The 21,522-nt window shown below is 42.4% G+C and overlaps 1 protein-coding gene across 1 annotated transcript in view; it reads left to right on the top strand.

Annotated features, from left to right (window-relative positions):
- fmn2b (formin 2b) overlaps positions 1 to 21,522 on the top strand; it is an 81,794-nt gene that overhangs the window by 41,343 nt on the left and 18,929 nt on the right. The window contains exons 9-10 of the mRNA XM_026314743.1: positions 638 to 725; positions 19,094 to 19,155. Of these exons, the coding sequence (XP_026170528.1) occupies positions 638 to 725; positions 19,094 to 19,155 (150 nt within the window). The remainder of the gene's footprint in view (positions 1 to 637; positions 726 to 19,093; positions 19,156 to 21,522) is intronic.

Genomic DNA, 21,522 nt, shown 5'->3' on the forward strand with positions numbered 1-21,522 from the left:
TATTTTTACTGTGCTTTTCTCTCTGCTCCATCTACTCACCCCAACTGGTCGAGGCAGATGACCACCCAAACTGAGACTGGTTCTGCTGGAGGATTTTTCTTCCATTAAAGGGAGTTTTTCCTCTCCACTGTCGCCAAGTGCTTGCTCATAAGGGATATGTTGGGTTTTTTGTAAAGTGCCTTGAGATAATTGTATTGTGATTTGGCACTATACAAATAAAATTGAATTGAACTGAAATTAATTGAATTGAATTGTTTCCAATGGCAATGCATCACCAAATTGCCCCTATGAACAAACTGCCACTGTATGTAACACATACTGTGTATACTATACAGTGTTGTAAAGAAAACTTTCTGTGGATATTTATGTTCATCAGAAGATTATTTCTAATTATTTTGCTGACCTTTACTCTTAAAAACTTTTTTTTTGGTTTCCATGCTGCCATTGGTATATTATATTTTTATTTCTTTACTGCCACATGCTGATTTTTAACAGTTCCAGTCATTTTTGCAACTGCAGCATTATCTTTATCATAACAATGGAAAAGCACCAAAATCAAAGCTGTACAGTATCTGTGCTGCAATGACAAACCTATACCTAAGCTTTTGAATCTAACCTGGTGTCTGTTTCTTTTTAGGTTGTGAAACTCCTAAATAACAAGCGTTCTCAGGCAGTAGGAATCCTGATGTCCTCCTTGCACCTTGATATGAAAGATATCCAGAATGGTGAGCTCATCTGTTATGGTTGTATGGTTTATTAGTGTGGCATAGCTTGACAGTGAAGATGAGGTTCATATTTAATCTGTACTGGCTAATTTAATCTCAAATTTAATAACTGCTGTAACAACTGAATTTCCCCTTGGGGATTAATAAAGTACTTCTTCTTCTTCATATTGTTATTATTGCTTCACAACCGAATAGACCTGGCAGAACCTCACCTCTCTTGTTCTGTGTTCACACTGGTGTCCCATTTTAAACACCTCAGACAGCAACTGTATTGCTTTTTCTGACATTTGCTATATTGTCCAAGACAGTTTTTGTGGTACAACAGCATCACGACTATAAAATGTCATGAATCTCATCATAAAAAACTTGCAATATGTACACACTTGATATTATTTCTTTGAATCCAGTTATCTATTTGTATTTTTGTTGTTTTGTTTTGCATCTAATCTCATCATTTTAGAAAATTCACCCTTACAAAAGTACATTCAAAGTTTTTTGTATTAATACCTTTAAGTAAAGTTCAAGTTTATTTCCCAAATATGCTTTATGTCTTAAGTATACTAAGATCAATGTAGTACACTTTTAAATGTACTATTTTGGGACTTATGGGAACTAAAATGGCCCACTTTTAGTTTATAAGTATACTTTTAAGTGTACTTTAATTTAAGAGTTGTAAACTTTGAGTACACACCAATGGTTCATATCTAAGTTTGTGTACTGCAATTCTACTTATAGGTACCAATTATATACTTCTGCTTTTTAGTTTATGAAAGTATACTTTCTGGTATAGTGCAGATAAACTTGATATATACTGTTTGCTTATTTATCATATAACATTTATATTCTTTTTAGTTTATTTAAGTATACTTTAATTATGCTTCTTTTATTCCCTGGCCCAAACAAATGTCACAATTACGTCCACAACTCTAAGACATAAGCAGCAGTGCTGGCAGACTGAAGAGACACCTCCTCCCTCTACTCTGTCCCCTGCTCTCACAGTTCCCCCCACCTCTCTCCCCAAAGAGGAAACCCCCGGTCATGAGCTCCAGCCTACAGCCTTCTGGAGTTGGCCTTGGACCCAGAGTCAGACTACTCTGCCTCTTTGCCTGACCATTCACCATGGGGCTCCCCACTCCACCCTCTCCCCGCAAGGGAGCTAGTGCAACTGCCTGCCACAGCTGGCTATGCTGGCCTTTTCTACGCCTGGGCTAGGCCAGCTCTTACAAGAGCTTCCTGACATCATCACAACAACAGCTAAGAGATGTAAGCTCCCCATCTCTCACAAGCTGGCCCAACCGCCCCAGGACTCCCATGTTGGCCAGTAAAACCCACGGCATGTACCAGTTTGATTCCAGTCTCCCACCAATATCATTTATTTCGACGAACTCTTTCTGCTGGCACGCTCCTGAGAGGCGTCATGGCAGTAGACAGCGTAACTAGTGGCTCATTTGGGCACTCTAGCTATTGCAATAAACGGGAAGAGCTCCCCTAAACCCATTCATACCATAGTGTATATGGGGTTGGAGCTGACCTCCCATGACATGAGGGCCTGTCTCTCAGAGTAGAAAGACGTATGCTATCCCTCACCCTGTCAGTAGGGTAGGAGGCTCAGGAAGTGATTCTGAGCCTCTGTGGAAGATTCCATGGAGAGAGGATGCCCTCTCACAGGCATGAGAGTGAACCTCAGCGCAGGCAGCACTCTATCGCACGTCCCGTAGCTACACAATGGGACCTTGCTGTGGTCTTACATGTGCTCATGGCTGCTCCAGATTAATCTGTCAGCTCTCTTGGTATCCCCAGCTTGTCTTCTGATTAGGGAGGATTGCAGTGTGGTTATACTGTGACACAATCCTGCATACATGCCTAAATGCATAACTAGCTCATTCGGATCTTGTAAGATAGCTTCTCTCTAAACTCTGGACTGGTGCGGAATGGTTGAATCGCTACAGGCCTGTCCGATCAGAACTGGTACTGTCACACCACTTGGTTGAGGGTTGTAAATAAAGACTTAGTCACTTCCACTCACTGTTCATTTAATCTTGACGAATTGGTTTTACAACTCTGATCAGGAATAATATGGGTGTGAAAGGCATATGTGTGTGGTTTTCTGAAACACAGAAAAATATGCAATGAATATAACATTAGTCTACAGTAATATGATGATACATCTAATACAACAGTGTGATGTCATTACTGCTGACTAATTACAAGAAGATAATTAATTACAAACCATTATAATCTTAACTGCTATAGAACCGCAATATTCACTGTTACCATGCTTAAACAGAGAGCGTGTAATAGCGGGTATTGTACTAGCCTCCCTTAGCTCAAACACACCACAGTGCCTAATAAACAGCACTACACTGCATAGGTAGCATTAGCCTAGTTACGGAACAATATAATTTAACAACTTCATTGTTGACTCAAACGAGCACTTAGCACAATTACTGCTAAATGTACTTACATTTCCATACGCACACAGTATGAGACACACCACCACTTTGGCTTAGTTAATACTTGCAACTAACTTGCTTCGGTGAGCTACTCTCTGCCCGCTCGCGGTGGAAGCACGTCTCTCTCTCTCCTTGCTCGCTCGCTCACTCACACAGCCTCGCGATCACTCTGCTGCCATCTAGTGTGCTGGCGATGTTAATGTCCCAAATTCCAAACAGGAACACAGAACAGTCTGTTTGGTTTAGTCGCGTTTTGCACAGATCTAGAATAATCACACTCAAGGGTTTTTTTCCTCCTCCTCCCTACATGTCTGCAAAGGAGGCTGTGTCACATCTTCTCTGCCCAGTGCATGCCCTGTATGTTACGGGGAATGCAAGACAGAGCCATTTGGAGCACCTTTTTGTTCACTACAGGGAATATTCACTGGGCTCCCACCTCTCTCCGGACTGTAACACTGGCTATGCAACACTATTGCACAGGCTTACTCTGCATTGGGCAGGGAGCCAGCATCCATGCACACTCCACTAGGGCAGTATTGTCCTAGCTAGCTGTTTTCCACAGGTTGTCAGTTTGCACGGCAGCTTCATGGGCATCCCCATGTTCCTCCATGCATTTCTAATTGAGGGATGTTGCGAGTTCATCCCTTCCTCACCCTGGCACTCACTTCGCGTCGGGTCAGGTGGTCTGTTACAATTTCTTTTTTCTGGCTTTTCTCCTGGGTTTCCAGGCCCAGTGAGGCGAGGAGCATTTCTGGCTATCGCTTTGACCCATTACCAATATGACTTCCATACCGGATCGGTCGCAGCCTGGGTTAACAACGACCGCCACTGGTGCTGTTGACCTACAGGGTGCCAGTGGAAATTGGACTACTGTTGGTTGAAGAAGGAGGGCGTGTTTGTAGGCAAAGAGAAAAGAGGAAGGGCAGGGGTGTAGGACTTACAGTAGGGACTCTGAATGTAGGGACTTTGTCAGGGAAAACAAGAGAGTTGGCTGATATGATGGAGAGAAGAAAGGTGAAGCGTGTGTTCAGGAGACCAGGTGGAAAGGTAACAAGGCCTATAGATTAGGAGCAGGGTTCAAGCTGTTTTATTATGGTGTAGATGGAAAGAGGAATGGAGTAGGAGTTATCCTGAAGGAGGATTTTGCTAGGAATGTTCTGGAGGTGAAGAGAGTGTCAGGATGATGAGTCTGAAGCTGGAAGTGGAAGGTGTGATGTTGAATGTTGTCAGTGGTTATGCCCCACAGGTAGGATGTGAGAAGAGAAGGATAAATTCTGGAGGGAGATGGATGAGGTGATTCAGGGTAGTGACGGTAGTGGTGAGAGAGTGGTGATTGGGGCAGACTTCAACGGACATGTTGGTGAGGGGAGGTGACGAGGATGTGATGGGTAAGTTTGGTATGCAGGACAGGAATGCAGAAGGACAGATGTGGTAGACTTCGCAAAAAGGATGGAAATGGCTGTAGTGAACACATTTTTACAGAAAAGGGAGGGGCATATAAGGTGGAGGCAGGAGTACACCAGTTGATTACATCTTGTGCAGACATTTCAACCTGAAAGAGATCAGTGACTGCAAAGTAGTAGCTGGGGAGAGTGTAGCCAGATAGCATAGGATGACTGGTGGTGAGGAAGATGAAGAGGACAAAGGCAGAGTAGAGGACCAAGTGGTGGAAGTTGAAAAAGGAAGAGTGTTGTGTGGCTTTCAGGGAGGAGCTGAAACAGGCTCTGGGAGGTCAGGAGGTTCTTCCAGATGACTGGACAGCTACAGCTAAAGTCATAGGCGGCGGGTGAGGTTGAGGTTTGGGAAGGCTAATGTGGGAGGTGGGTTCGCTTCATTGTCTATATAGTATATGATAGCCTAGGTAATTAAGGTAGATGGAAATCTGCAGAAGGCACTGGGAGACAAATGGACGCTCACACATGCGTTATGAGTTACGTTACAGACCCGAACCAGCTGAGAGAGTTACACTGACTTGAAGCAGTTCTGTCGAGTTTCAAAGAAGAGAAACTCCTTTCCTACTGGCATATCAATACATCACCGCGGTTTGAAGTTCACACATGCTCTGATTGACAAGTTTTTTCATAACTGAAATCAAAATACTAACTATTAGAGATAAAATTCAGCAGATGCTTCCTATACCTGCAATAAATGAATCTTTTACTACAGTAGCTCTTGAATCATCTGTAGGACCTCAGTTATGTTTAGACTGCTTCTCTCCCATAGATCTCTCTGAATTTACATCAGTAGTTGCTTCATCGAAATCATCAACGTGTCTCTTGGACCCCATCCCGACTAGACTGCTTAAAGGCACCCTGCCATTAATGAACTCATCTTTATTGGACTTGGTAAATTTATCTCTAGTATCAGGCTACGTACCACAGGCCTTTAAGACTGCAGTAATCAAACCTTTACTCAAAAAGCCTAGTCTTGATCCAGGTGTCTTGGCTAATTATAGACCAATATTCAACCTGCCATTTATTTCTAAAATCCTAGAAAAAGCTGTTGCTAAGCAGCTATCAGACCACTTACACAGGAATGAACTATTTGAAGATTTCCAATCAGGATTTAGAGCACATCATAGTACAGAAACAGCACTGTTGAAAGTTACCAACGATCTTCTCTTAGCCTCAGATGATGGACTGGTTTCGATACTTGTCCTCCTAGACCTTAGTGCAGCATTCGACACCATTGACCACAACATCTTATTACAGAGACTGGAGCATGTGATTGGTATCAGAGGAACAGCGTTAAAGTGGTTCCAATCCTATTTATCGGACAGATTCCAGTTTGTTCATGTCCATGATGAACCTTCCACACGAACAAAAGTTAGTTATGGAGTTCCACAAGGTTCTGTGCTAGGACCGATTCTGTTCACCCTGTACATGCTTCCTTTAGGATATATCATTAGGAAGCACTCTATTAATTACCACTGCTATGCGGATGACACTCAGTTATATCTATCTATTAAACCTGTTAACACAAACCAGTTAACCAGACTTCAAGCCTGTCTAACTGACATAAAGGCTTGGATGACCAGTAACTTTTTACTTTTAAACTCGGAGAAAACAGAAGTCATTATATTTGGGCCTAAAAATCTCAGAAATAACTTTTCTAAAATTATAGCTACTCTAGATGGCATAGCCCTGGCCTCCAGCACTACTGTAAAAAACCTTGGAGTTATTTTTGACCAGGACATGTCCTTTAACTCACACATAAAACAAATTTCTAGAACTGCATTCTTTCACCTGCGCAACATTTCCAAAATTAGGAACATCCTGTCTCAAAATGATGCAGAAAAACTAGTCCATGCGTTTGTTTCCTCAAGGCTAGATTACTGTAACTCATTACTATCTGGATGTCCTAATATCTTAATAAAAAGCCTCCAATTAATCCAGAATGCCGCAGCCAGAGTCCTGACAGGAACTAGCAAGAGAGATCATATTTCTCCTATATTGGCTTCTCTTCATTGGCTCCCTGTAAAATATAGAATATAATTTAAAATCCTTCTTCTCACATACAAATCCCTTCATAATCAAGCTCCTTCATACCTTAAAGACCTCATAGTACCATATTATCCCAATAGACCACTTCGCTCTCAGAGTGCAGGCCTACTTGTGGTTCCCAGAGTTCTCAAAAGCAGAATGGGAGGCAGAGCCTTTAGCTATCAAGCTCCTCTCCTGTGGAACCAGCTCTCAGCCTGGGTTCAGGAGGCAGACACTCTCTGTACTTTTAAGGCTAGACTTAAAACCTTCCTCTTTGACAAAGCATATAGTTAGGGCTGGCTTCAGGCAACCCTGAACCATCCCTTAGTTAGTTATGCTGCTATAGGCCTAGACTGCCCGAGGACCATCGGTGCACTGAGCTCCCCTACCCCCCCCCCCCTTCTCTCCCACCTCATGTATATTCCACCATTGAATGTTACTAACCTTGTGCTCTCTCTCTCCCCTAGTTTGTGCTCTCTCCCTCCCTCCCTCTCTCTCTCTCTCTCTCTGTACCTTCTGCAGGTGTCCCTGGTCCTGGAGCTGTTTATCGCTGATGTGCAGTTACTGGCCCCACCAACTTGCAGTGTCTATTTGTTGTTTATTGTTGCTGTTCTTTTCTCTCTGCTTTATCCACTCACCCCAACCGGTCGAGGCAGATGGCCGCCCAAACTGAGCCCGGTTCTGCTGGAGGTTTTTTTCTTCCGTTAAAGGGAGTTTTTTCCTCTCCACTGTCGCCAAGTGCTTGCTCATAAGGGAATTGTTGGGTTTTTAGTTTCAGTTTTTGTAAAGTGCCTTGAGATGATTTGTATTGTGATTTGGCGCTATACAAATAAAATTGAATTGAATTGAATTGAATTGAAAATTAATCTCAATCAATCAATGTCAATATCTCTTTTAATAAATGTAATATATGTCACTGTCAATATATTTTATGTATATACAATTTTTTGTGTACTCCGCACTTCCCACCCCTCCCTCTACACTGCCTTTGATTGGCATACCAACAAACCAACAAACGCCCAGAGAGTGGCCCAGCAGTTACAGCCAGAGGCACATTCACCAAATGTAAACGAACGCAGTAGCAGGAGGTGGCCATTAAAGCGATACAAAGAGTAGGGTAATAAATTAATATAAGTGCAGGCAAAACACACAGACGTTTGTAAATTTTTAACATTAGCCAAATGATGTGCACAATATAAACAAGAACAGCAGTATGTCATTCCACATTTTTAGGGAGGAATTTTTGGGAAGCCTATGCCACCCGCCGCCCCTGGCTAAAGTGATCAGGGAGACAGCAAGGAGGGTACTCGGTGTGTGTCATCTGGAAAGAGGAAAGCAGATAAGGAAACTTGGTGGTGAAATGAGGAAGTTCAGGAGTGTATTAAGAGGAAAAGGTTAGCTAAGAAGAAGTGGGACACTGAGAGGACAGAAGAGAACAAACAGGAGGAAGGAAGTCTGGAGTGGCAGAGAAGTATGTTCGAGTGGTGCAGGACATGTATGAGAGCTGTAAGACAGTGGTGAGGTGTGCTGTAGGTGTGACAGAGGAGTTCAAGGTGGAGGTGGGACTGCACCAAGGATTGGCTTTGAGCCTCTTCTTGTTTGCTGTGGTGATGGACAGGCTGACAGATGAGGTTAGACAAGAATCTCCGTGGACCATGATGTTTGCAGAGGGCATTGTCATCTGTAGTTAGAGCAGGGAGCAGGTGGAGGAAAATCTAGAGAGATGGAGGTTTGCTCTGGAAAGGAGAGGAATGAAGGTTAGCCGCAGTAAAACAGAGTACATGTGTGTAAATGAGACTCAAGTAGAACGTTGAGGTTACAGGGAGTAGAGGTGAAGAAGGTGGAGGATTTTAAGTACCTAGGGCCAACAGTCCAGACCAAAGAGAAGGTTCTTGGATGTAGTGAAGGAGGATATAAGGATAGTTGGTGTGGGTGTAGGGGATACAGAGGATAGGGTTAAATGGAGGCAGATGATTAACTGTGGCGACCCCTGAAGGGAGCAGCTGAAAGGAAATGAAAGAAAGAATGAAAGCTTTGATCCATTAGCAATAGCCCAGAGGGCAGCGCCTCAATGAGACAGAATTTTGGTTATGTACCCAAGATTTTGTGAACTGGGTACAGCCCTCCGGGCTGTGGGCCCCACCAATACCTCAAGATTTTTTATTTATTTATTTTTTGTTTGATTCCTGATAGAATTCTGCACATGATAGAAAAGTGAAAAGTTTTCAATCATTTAAAATCCCTACTTAACACCCATCCCCTTACCCATGGGATACAGGTGTTCTGTTTGCCTTATAGACCACAGTTTTCCCTTATTTCTGATGTTCCTCTAGGCCGCTTTTTGTGCTCTTGGTAAACGAAGCACTTCCAAGTGTGTGAGTGAAAATGTGCTTGGTGCACAGACGCAAGCCTCATGCCAGATGCTATGTGCTGTTCATGCAACGCTTTTGGTATAAACAATATCACAACTGTGTAGTAACAGTATGTCATCTTCTAAAATGAATTAAATGAGAGAATATTTGTATAGAAAGATTGACTGATTGGCTTTTTTGATTGGGATGCCCTAATGGATTTTTAAGCCAAGTTTGGTACAGTTCTGACAAACTAAATTTTGGCTCTCCATGTAATTTCATCCCTCAGAACAGATCTGCCAATGGAAAATAATGTTGGCTTTAGGTCATCTCCAAGGCAACAGCGTGGAAAATAGAGCATGGGTCTGATTATCTTGTTTGATCAGCATGCCCTATAGGACTTTTGTGCCAAATTTGGTAGACCTGTGACAAATTAAATGTTTGGCTCTCCATTCAAATTTTCAAAACGTTATACAGGGAGCAGATCTAGAAGAAGCAGAAGCAGAATTCACCAAGTGTTGGATTGTTCACCCACTAATAGGAAACGTGAGCTGGGATTAGACCGTGGTGAGAATGGTTAGTTTTACCCTACTATTGTTACAATAGTAATCCTGCTCCCGCTCCGTCCACTGAATATAAAATTTTCACGATTCTGATTTCTGTGCAAATTTTGGTGAGTTTTCACACATGTTCAGAGGGTTAAATTTGAGGTTGTTTTGGAGAAAAATAATAAATGGGAAAAATAATATTCCTCACGATTTCCAGGCCCACGCCCACCCGGCAACCGCATCATATACATTTTCCGAAAGGTCACACGCATTGCCACATCATGGTGGGGTGTGGGTCAATGCTAGACGCTGCCTGAAGCCGCCCCCCCCCCACCACTTATTCGTCCCTTGCCCATTGAGCAGTTATAATAGTCCCTGCGCCGGGACCTTCAGTCTATGCTCGGGCTTAATAATGCCCTACGATGGACTGGTGACCTGTCCAGGGTGTACCTCTGCCTTTCACCCAAAAGAGGCAAACCCCAAAAGCCCCTGATGAACCTGTACACAGAGGGGACAAGGAGGAAATCAGGGAGGATCTTGATAGATGTCTCCAACCCCCTCTCTAGCAAATTTGACCCTCTGAAGTTTGGGAGGAGATACAGGGTTCCCCTATCTAAAGGAGCTTTTAAAAAGCCTTTTATCCCAAATGCCATCAACACACTTAACTCCAGGGAAAAAAACAATGAAACAAATAGCGAAGACTGCTTTTACATATTTTTAATCTGTACTGTGTACTGTTCTTATTTGAATCTTCTTGAGTCTGAGTCTTGAATCTGTTATTCTCTTATTTTTTTTATTCATGTTTTCATCTGCATTGATGACACTTTGGAAATAATGACCTTTGCCAGCAACTCTGCTAGCAGTGCACCCTGTAAGCAAAGTGGGTCTCCACAACCACGCTGAATGGTGGCAAGGAGAAAGTAAACTGGAAAGTTTGGCCATTTCCATCCATTGTCCATCCACTGGTATCTCACACAGTTGGTGCTTAAGATAAAAGTCTGAGATAGGGTGAGCCATGGCATGAAGCCCCTGTTAAGCCCTCACTATTAACCTGCATTTAGTTTTTGCTGCTGATTTTAAATTGCCCATAGGAGTGAGTGTGTGTGGTTGTTTGTCTGTGATGGACTGTGACCTGTCCAGGGTGTACCCCTGCCTTTCCCAGCCTATCCCAGCTGAAGTTCACAAGCTCTTCCCTGGAGCTTGGATATTCCTCCAGGTTTGGGGAACAGTGCGGAGACAGTATTGTCACTTCATTGCACCAGCTGTTGTTGATGTAGAAACAGATTCCACCATCTTTTGTTTTGCTGGAAAGCTCATGTTGTCTGTTTGCTCTATAAAGTTGAAATCCACTCAGCTGTAGCAAAGAGCAAAGATCACATAGCCACTTTCCATCAAGCACAAAACCCAGGATGTGGAAAAGTCTTTGCTTTTGTTTAGCAGCAGGGTCTATTCTGTTGCAAAATGAGCACACGTTAAACAGGAATACCCCGGGGAGCATGGTGCGTAATCCACACCAGCAGAGACGCATAAGCACACCTGCCTCTTTTGTGGAGCTTCACTTTGTTACCTGCCTCCTTGATCAAAATAGCCAATAAGTCCGTGGTAGAAGCCAGAAAACTTGGAAATAAGTCCAAAGGGACTGTAGCACTGAAGTTCACATGCTCTTCCCTGGAAAAGGAGCCACCAGAACTGTGGCAGAAAACTGAATAAAAACACAAAACTTTGGCCAGCAGCTTAGCATAGGGTTGGCTGCACTAAAAATGAAAGATTGCTCTTTAGGGGAAAGTTATTATCTTTATTAACATTCCAACAACCCTTACTCAGCATTTGAACCCATACATCCCCCATACTCTATCAGAATTTCCTTTGCTTCTAGGCTTAGGAGCAGTGTTGGCCCAAGAGGAGAGGCAATTCAATTCAATTTTCAATTCAATTTTATTTGTATAGCGCCAAATCACAATACAAATCATCTCAAGGCACTTTGCAAAAACTTAAACTAAAAACCCAACAATTCCCTTATGAGCAAGCACTTGGCGACAGTGGAGAGGAAAAACTCCCTTTAACGGAAGAAAAAACCTCCAGCAGAACCAGGCTCAGTTTGGGCGGCCATCTGCCTCGACCGATTGGGGTGAGTGGATAGAGAAAAGAACAGCAACAATAAACAACAAATAGACACTGCAGGTTGGTGGGACCAGTAACTGCACATCAGCGATATACAGCTCCAGGACCAGGGACACCTGCAGAAGGTACAGAGAGAACAGAGAGAGAAGGAGAGAGCACAAACTAGGGGAGAGAGAGAGCACAAGGTTAGTGACATTCAATGGTGGAATATACATGAGGTGGGAGGAGAGGAAGAGAGGGGAGGAGAAGGGAAAGGGGGGGGGTTAGGGTAGGGGAGCTCAGTGCACCGATGGTCCTTGGGTAGTCTAGGGCTATAGCAGCATAACTAAGGGATGGTTTAGGGTTGCCTGAAGCCAGCCCTAACTATATGCTTTGTCAAAAAGGAAGGTTTTAAGTCTAGCCTTAAAAGTACAGAGAGTGTCTGCCTCCTGAACCCAGGCTGGGAGCTGGTTCCACAGGAGAGGAGCTTGATAACTAAAGGCTCTGCCTCCCAGTCTGCTTTTGGAAACTCTGGGAACCACAAGTAGACCTGCACTCTGAGAGCGAAGTGCTCTATTGGGATAATATGGTACTATGAGGTCTTTAAGGTATGAAGGAGCTTGATTATGAAGGGATTTGTATGAGAGAGGAAGGATTTTAAATTCTATTCTATATTTTACAGGGAGCCAATGAAGAGAAGCCAATATAGGAGAAATATGATCTCTCTTGCTAGTTCCTGTCAGGACTCTGGCTGCGGCATTCTGGATTAATTGGAGGCTTTTTATGGAGATATTGGGACATCCAGATAGTAATGAGTTACAATAATCTAGCCTTGAGGTAACAAATGCATGAACTAGTTTTTCTGCATCATTTTGAGACAGGATGTTCCTAATTTTGGCAATGTTGCGCAGGTGAAAGAATGCAGTTCTAGAGATTTGTTTTATGTGTGAGTTAAAGGACATGTCCTGGTCAAAAATAACTCCAAGGTTTTTTACAGTAGTGCTGGAGTCCAGGGTTATGCCATCTAGAGTAGCTATAATTTTAGAAATGTTATTTTGAGATTTTTTGGCCCAAATATAATGACTTCTGTTTTCTCCGAGTTTAAAAGTAAAAAGTTACTGGTCATCCAGGCCTTTATGTCAGTTAGACAGGCTTGAAGTCTGGTTAACTGATTTGTGTTAACAGGTTTAATAGATAGATATAACTGAGTGTCAACTGCATATCAGTGGTAATTAATAGAGTGCTTCCTAATGACATATCCTAAAGGAAGCATGTACAGGGTGAACAGAATCGGTCCTAGCACGGAGCCTTGTTCGTGTGGAAGGTTCATCATGGACATGAACAAACTGGAATCTGTCCGATAAATAGGATTGGAACCATTTTAACGCTGTCACATGCTCCAGTCTCTGTAATAAGATGTTGTGGTCAGTGGTGTCGAATGCAGTACTAAGGTCTAGGAGGACAAGTATAGAAACAAGTCCATTATCTGAGGCTAAGAGAAGATCATTGGTAACCTTTAACAGTGCTGTTTCTGTACTATGATGTGCTCTAAATCCTGATTGAAAATCTTCAAATAGTTCATTCCTGTGTAAGTGGTCTGATAGCTGCTTAGCAACAGCTTTTTCTAGGATTTTAGAAATAAATGGCAGGTTGAATATTGGTCTATTATTAGCCAAGACTCCTGGATCAAGACTAGGCTTTTTGAGTAAAGGTTTGATTACTGCAGTCTTAAAGGCCTGTGGTACGTAGACTGATACTAGAGATAAATTTACCAAGTCTAATAAAGATGAGTTAATTAATGGCAGGGTGTCTTTAAGCAGTCTAGTCGGGATGGGGTCTAAGAGACACGTTGATGATTTCGATGAAGCAACTACTGATGTAAATTCAGAGAGATCTATGGGAGAGAAGCAGTCTAAACATAACTGAGGTCCTACAGATGATTCAAGAGCTACTGTAGTAGAAGATTCATTTATTGCAGGTATAGGAAGCATCTGCTGAATTTTATCTCTAATAGTTGTGATTTTATTTGTAAAGAGACGCATAAATTCATCACTGCTGAGAGCTAAGGGAACACTGGGTTCAACAGAGTTGTGACTTTTTGTCAGCCTGGCTACAGTGCTGAAAAGAAACCTGGGATTGTTCTTATTTTCCTCTATTAGTGATGAATAGTATGCAGTTCTGGCTTTACGGAGAGCTTTTTTATATGTTAATAGACTTTTTCCAGGCTAGAAAAATTTCCTCTAAGTTTGTGGAACGCCACTTTCTTTCCAGCCTTCATGATGCCTGCTTTAAGGTACGAATATGTAAATTATACCATGGGGTTAGTCTTCTCTGATTCACTAACTTCTTTTTCAGAGGGGCTACAGAATCAAGCGTTTCACGCAGTGAGGTTACAGCGCTGTCAACAACATGATCAATTTGGTAGGGAGTGGGATTGAAGCAGCTGCCCTCCACTATGTTTATACTTGGCATAGATATAAATAAAGATGGAATCATTTTCTTAAATTTATTAACAGCGTTGTCGGATAAACATTTGCTGTAGTGGAATTTTCTTCCAAACTCTGCATGATCCATCATTTTAAATTCAAAAGTTATTAAAGAATGATCTGACAAAACAGGATTTGGGGGAAAAACTATTAGATGTTCAATTTCGATGCCATAGGTCAGAACAAGATCAAGGGTGTGATTGAAACAGTGGGTGGGTTTATTAACGTTTTGAATGAAACCAATTGAATCTAATATAGAATTAAATGCAGTGCTGAGGCTGTTATTTTCAACATCTACATGAATGTTAAAATCTCCCACTATAATGACTTTATCTGATATAAGCACTAAATCAGACAGAAAGTCAGGGAATTCAGTTAAAAACTCTGAGTAAGGGACAGGTGGACGGTACACAATGACAAGTAGAACTGGTTTTTGTGTTTTCCAATTTGGATGTGAGAGACTAAGAGTGAGGCTCTCAAATGAGTTCTAACTGTTCTGAGGATGAAAGTTTAATAATAAGTTTGAGTGGAAGATTGTAGCTACTCCTCCACCTCGACCTGTGCTTCGAGGAACATGATAATTTTTATGACTGAGGGAGGTTGATTCATTCAGACTGACATATTCATCCTGCTGTAACCAGGTTTCGGTAAGATAAAGTAGGTCAATTTGGTGATCAGTTATCAAATCATTTACTAACAGAGATTTAGATGAAAGAGACCTGATATTTATTAATCCACATTTGACAGTTCTGTTTTTCTGTTCAATAAGAGTGGTCTTCATTTTTATTAAGTTTTTATGAATAACTCCTCTTCTGTTAACTTCTGATTTATTTGATTTATATATTCGAGGGGCAGATACAGTCTCTATGTGGTTTGAGGGGGGCGGCGGCTCTAAGGAAACTGCAGAGTCTCTGCATCCCGGTGTCCCCACCCTGGATTGTCAGGCTTTAGGTCGGCTAATAAACTCTGCCAAATTTCTAGAGATGAGAGCTGCACCATTCAAAGTGGGATGGATGCCATCTCTCGCTACCAGACCGGGTTTTCCCCAGAAAGTGGCCCAATTGTCTATGAAGCCCACATCATTTGCTGGACACCACCTAGACAGCCAGCGACGGAACGATGACATGCGGTTAAACATGTCATCGCTGGTCAGATTGGGGAGGGGTCCAGAAAAAACGAAGGAGTCTGACATTAATTTAGCAAAGTTACACATCGACTCAACATTAATTTTAGTGACCTCCGATTGGCGTAATCGGGTGTCATTGCTGTCGACGTGAATAACAATATTTTTTGAAGGCAAGTCTCCTGGGCTTGGCAGCCCATTACTGGGAAGAGGAAGAAGACTGCTCATAGGAGCAAGGGGCTGGGGCAGGCAAAGCCAGAGGTGGAGGTGGAGGTTAATAGGCCAGGGAAGGAACTGAAGCCAGAGGGGATACCTCAGTCACAGTCCAGACAGCTGATAGGACCCTCCAGCAGGTTCCATCTCACCAGCTCTAGGAGTTACCTTAGCCACTAACATCCTTGGGAGAGGGGGGGACCAGACTACTGTCCTGCCTGCAGGACAGAGTTCGGTCTGAAGAGTGAAGACAAGCTCTGCACAAGCGGAGGCACAGCGGGGAATTGCTGCAAATCCTTTTAACACCTTGCAAGCTTAACCCAAGAGCAGCTGACGTGAGAATGAAAATCATTGCGAAAATGGATCTAAAATCTTCGTGCCACTTACCAAGACCAAGGGAAGTGCCTTCTAGAAGATCTGAATGCAGCACTCCAAAAAATAACTATGACCACCATCACTGAGACCAACAAGCTGATATGCACCAAAGCAAAGTGATCTTTGAGATGCTTGGCTGGATAAGCAAGATGAACTGCCATAAGCAGCAGTATCCTCCACAGAGAAAGGGGTTGAAAACCCAGATCAAGGCAGCATGGAGTTAGCCAGCTATTAGAACTGTAGAAAGATGCATGTTTACTTGCTAAAGAATCACTACATGAAGGCCTAGCTTCACAAATGAAAAAGCTTCTAATCAATGGGACCTACCCTGAATGGTTAACCGAAGACTGAACAATCCTAATCAAGGACCTCAAGAAGGGTGCAGTCCCATCCAACTAAAACCCAGTAACCTGCCTATGCACAACTTGGAAGCTCTTGTCAGACATGGCAGCACACAATTTAAAAAATGCACCGATCTGAATGGCAGCAAGTCTGAGTACCTCCGTGTTTTAATACTGTGGCATCTTAATGCGGCAACGTGGGCTGCTTATCAGCATTGGTGCATGATCTCTTCTCTGTTAAGTATCGAGCAGAGATCTGCTACCTGCCATCCACCCATACTCCACTTTAGGAGTGTCTTCCTTGGCAATTCTCCTCTATAACTTGTCAGTGGATAACATTTGCACCTCATATGGCCTTCGGGTGTTTCTTCATGCATCTTCATTTGCGGGATGTTGCTAGTTCTTCCCTTTCTCACTCTGATCTGTGTTCTTCCCAGTTGTAATTTAACTGGCAAGTCGGGGGTGTGTGCGCTGTCTGTTTTTACACTACATCATGCAGGTGCATGCTGGGTTTTTTCTGCCAAGAGGACTGATTTTGTCAAAGCTTCAGTTTTTTATTATGCAAATGCATGTGCATCCCACCTGGCACTCGCTTCACTGTGGAACAGGCAATTAAATGCAACTGTTCCTTATTCTTTCTCTGGGTTGCCAGGCCACACTGGCCCTTCAAGTCAGCTAAAGAAAAGACCAGTTCTGTTTTTTGGGAAGAGCTTATATGTGGGGGTTGCAGAAGTACTTTACACACTCAGTTCCGGTGGAGGGGGGCCCACCACATGCGGATATAGACAATTTTCTCTTCAGTGCGCTGGTGCAAAGAATGTATATAATCCATGGCAATAGCCCAGAGGGCTGTGCACCATACGTTTCAAGGACGGCAGAAAGTTCTTTGGCATATCTGTCACAGGCCTTATCCACGTGAACATTAAAATCACCTGTAATAACAAAACAGTCAAACTCTGTGAGGACAACTAAAAGCATCTCAGTAAATTCATCAATAAAATTTTGACAGCATTGGGGAGGTTTGTAAATGATTATAAAAAGTACAGAGGGAGATCATTTTTGCTCCATTTTAAAAGATACATACTCAAATGATAAGACCTCCCTCAGGCCTCAGGTCGATAAGTGGTTTATTATGGCTATAAGTCCTGGAACAGCAGAGGCCCTGGGTGTCCTAGTTGTTGATAGCAGCATTGATGCTAGTCAGGATCTTTGGTCTGGAAGCATGCATCATAGCAGACAGGGGAGCTTCATGCAGTGAGTAATTCGGGATCCACTACCTGCAAAATGATGTCATGCCAAGAAGATGTTTTAGCAGGTGCACTGTATTTTGCATGCTTCTTCAGATGGACTACAGATCAGCAAATCATCTACATACTGTAGTAATGCTGGGCCAGCAGGTAAATAAAGGCCTTGAAGGTTTCTACTGACAGTCTGATGAAAGTAACTCATACTTTCAGTGTAACCTTGGGGACATCTGGTCCAGGTGTAATTTTTTTTCCTCCAAATGAAAAGGCAAGCCAGTACTGGCTGTCCCTATGTACGAGGGCAGAAAAGAAAGCATTGGCCAAACCTACTACTGAATTCTAAATGAGTTGAATTTGGTGGTACCAGAGACAAGATGGTTTGAGGATTACTACTTCTGGTGCTCGGGGGTGTATGGCTGCATTCACTGCCTGTAAATTTTGCACAAAGCGCCATTCAGTTGGTTGACCTTGGTCTCGTATTTTTTTAACTGGAAAACTGGGAGTGCACAGTGGAGAATTCTCACATGGAATTATTATGCCAGTTTTTAATAAAGAATTGAACACATGCTTTATACCATTGATGGCTTCCTGTTCTAAAGGGTACTGCTTTTTACAAGGCCTGTACTGTGATTTTAGATGTACCATCAGAGGCTCTGCATTTTTTTACAAGACCTACATCATATTTATGGGCTGCCCAGAGAGAGTGTGGAATTTGCTCGAGCTCTGGTTGTAAACTAGTTTCTGTGATGGTAAAGGCTGCAGAATTAGCGGTGTTCAGGCTATTAACGAGCTCAACTGTTCGACAAACTTATACAACTGATGTAAATTATGTACGATGTACATTACCCTTCTTGCTATACTCTGTCTTAGGATCTGATGCTGTTGGTTGAAAGTCCTTGAGGAACAGCAAGCTCTGCAACCAGTGGCTCAGGTCTTTCGAACTCCAGTCAACAGGTTTTGCCAGTAGGAATTGTGGAGTGTTTCTTGTAAAAAGTTCTTTCTGGGTAGGGGAGAGTAGAACAGGCAACAGTAGCAGTCTTTTTCCAATAGACGTGTGTCGAATTTATCACTGCCACTTCCTTATTTTCAACATACCACTGTCTATCATACCTCAACTTACTGTTGTCCTTCATATTTCAACTTAATTTTTCTCACATGACTTTTCAGTGAGCTTGGAACACTTTGTGTTTTCTTTTTTATCTCTTTTGGACAAAGACCTGTGTTGCACTGCACTCTCTTTTTCCTTCTTTTTAAGTTTATGTTTTAAACAACGCTAACTATTGAATACTCAGACTAAACTCTACAGGAAACCCCAGCTCCAATCAGTTGCTTACAAATTCCGTTGTACTTTTTTCTAATTGCTTATCATAACAGTGACAAATAAGTTGGTAGACCGGAAACCAGGCATTAGCTTCTCTCTTAGTACCCAGTACTAAACCCATTTCTCTAGTAGCCATTCTTTCGTGTTATCTTTCCTGGTATGACCCAGACTCTTTCACTGTGCTGCATACAACAGTAATCAATAACACAACGGTCTGTACTAAGACATCTCGTCAACATCTCAACTACTACTACTCATTTAGTGCACACTGTTACTCTCCATCCTTTAGAGTTCAGACAGTGAAAATTCTCTTTCTCTCATCATGTCACAGCCATCCTGAACTTGGACAACACAGTAGTGGACCTGGAGACCCTGCAAGCCCTATATGAAAATGTAAGCAGCTTTTTCTTTTAATTCTTACAGTGAGTTCATATAATCTGCCTGGCAGTATATGGTTCTATGTGTTTTTTCACTTTCATATATGTTAGGTATATTTAACTGTAACGTAAACAGACAGACTGTTGTAACGTGTATGTAAGATCGCACAAATGGCAGTGGGCTGTGTTTTAAAATTCGATTAAATGATCAAATTGAGGAAGCATCTAGTGTGCAGGCTTGGTGTCAAAAGTGTGGGACCCCAACGAAGTAAAAAAATCTAATTTTTTTGCTCAAATTGAGCAATTGTTGATTATGTTTTACATACAGTACAAGAAATGCAGAGATGCTCTGGAAACCTATAACTACAACAGTTATTTGATTTGATGGGTATTTGTTTGATATTCCAAGTATTTTGGTTACAGTATGGTTTGAGATGGTGTCGTCAGTATCTATAGCTTAATGTTGAGAGAAAACTGACAGCATGAGTAGAAATAGTATGTTAATTAGTAACGTATTTGTTCATGTCATGCTAATTAGTTATGTGCTCATTTCGAAACAACTAAAAAATTCCTCTGTGATTAGCCTAGTTCCTTGGTGTTGAAAACTTCAAACATCAGAAAACCTGACCAGAATACAAATACAAGGCAGGGACTGTGTGGGCAAATTTTTTTATAGTGCAATTATTATGCACAAAATGTGGCTGGTCCTCACGATTTCAAAGGATTTTGAGAGCTCAGGCTTGGTTTTAGGGTTTTGGGTTGGGTTAGGGTTAGGGGTTAGGTAAAGCTAAACATGCAGTTGTGACAGTTGGGGTTAGTGTAGGGAGCTAGGGAATGCCAATCACCATTGATAAATAGCCCCACACTTTAGAAAAACATGAGTGTGTGTGTGTGTGTGTGTGTGTGTGTGTGTGTGTGTGTGTGTGTGTGTGTGTGTGTGTTTGTGTGAATGTCATGAACTCATAAAATATCTGTCTGTTTTGTTTACATTTCCTGTCTTATTTTGGTAACCATATTTTGTCTGTATGCTTGGTCAAATTACATCCTGTGAATCAATTATCCTCCTGCATCTAGCTGGTCTAGTTCAATCATATCTAGTCAGTCAATATATGTAACAGTCTGTTCATTTGTCATTTGCCAGTTTATCTGCTCTGTGTACCTTGTGTCCAGTCAGTTTTCTCGCCTTACGTATTTAGTTCTGTTCAAGTTTAGTCATAGTCAAGTCACCTGTGTATGACCTTTGCTGTGTCTGTTTGGATTATGATTCTGCCTAGCATTTGGATACCTCTGTCAGTGTGGTCTGAACTCTGGTTTTGGAATTATTGCCAATTTTTGACTACAAACTTAATTCAACCTTGAACGGTTGGGGTGAGTGGATAGAGGAGAGAATAAAGAACAGCAACAATAAACAAAAAATAGACACTGCAGATTAGTGGGGCCAGTAACTGCACATCAGCAATATACAACTCCAGGACCGTTGACACCTGCAGAAGGTACAGAGAGGGAGAGGACAGTGAGAGAGGGAGAGAGCACGAACTAGGGGAAAGAGAGAGTACAAAGTTAGTGACATTCAATGGTGGAATATACAACTGCCTTGCCCATATTGGATACTGTTACCTGGTTTCACTAAAACATCTGGTTTGTCTCTGTGAAAATGCTGAGGGATATGGACAGATTTATCCTATCCTATCCTATGATATATCCTATTTATCCTATCCTATGTTTTAGAATCAAGCAAGTCTTCTTAGATCCGTTGCTGTACATTTGCGAGAGCAAAATAAAACAAATGTTACAGTTAATGTCAGTGATCCACACCTTCACTGACCACTGGGAGAGACATCACACTCGCATTGAAGAGGCTTGATCAACCTTTGCACCCTTACTTACCTTCTTTCCATCTGATGCAACTCCTGTTCAGTCTCCCATGCCTATTCCAGTCACAGATAGTACCCCAGTCAGATAATCAGTCATTGAAGAAATTTAGCAAACGTCAACCACAATCTTCACCAGCCCAGCCAGCATTCATGGTCTCCACAGCTGGCTTTTCAGAAGCCGCGAGTCTCTCTGTTCGACCAGATTCAATTATGCTACCACAGCTAACTCTCGTCCAGGCTCCAAATCCTTTTCCCAGAACCAGCATTCTGTCGTTTAGCCACTGTCATCTGCCATCTGCCCAGGCACTGACACCCTCAGAGGTTCATTTCATTTAACTGGAGCTGAAGACTTCTTCATGCCAGTATTTCTTCCCGTGGAACACATCCAGCCAACTCCACTTCTGCTGCCCAGTGACGTTATCGGCAGAAGAAGTCAGCCGCTGCCACCACAGTCTTGGCTACAGTCTAAACCACAACTCAAATCACAGGTATACTACACTGTCAGGCCT

This window comes from Mastacembelus armatus, chromosome 19 (genome assembly GCF_900324485.2).
Source record: "Mastacembelus armatus chromosome 19, fMasArm1.2, whole genome shotgun sequence".
Taxonomy (NCBI): Eukaryota; Metazoa; Chordata; class Actinopteri; order Synbranchiformes; family Mastacembelidae; genus Mastacembelus; species Mastacembelus armatus.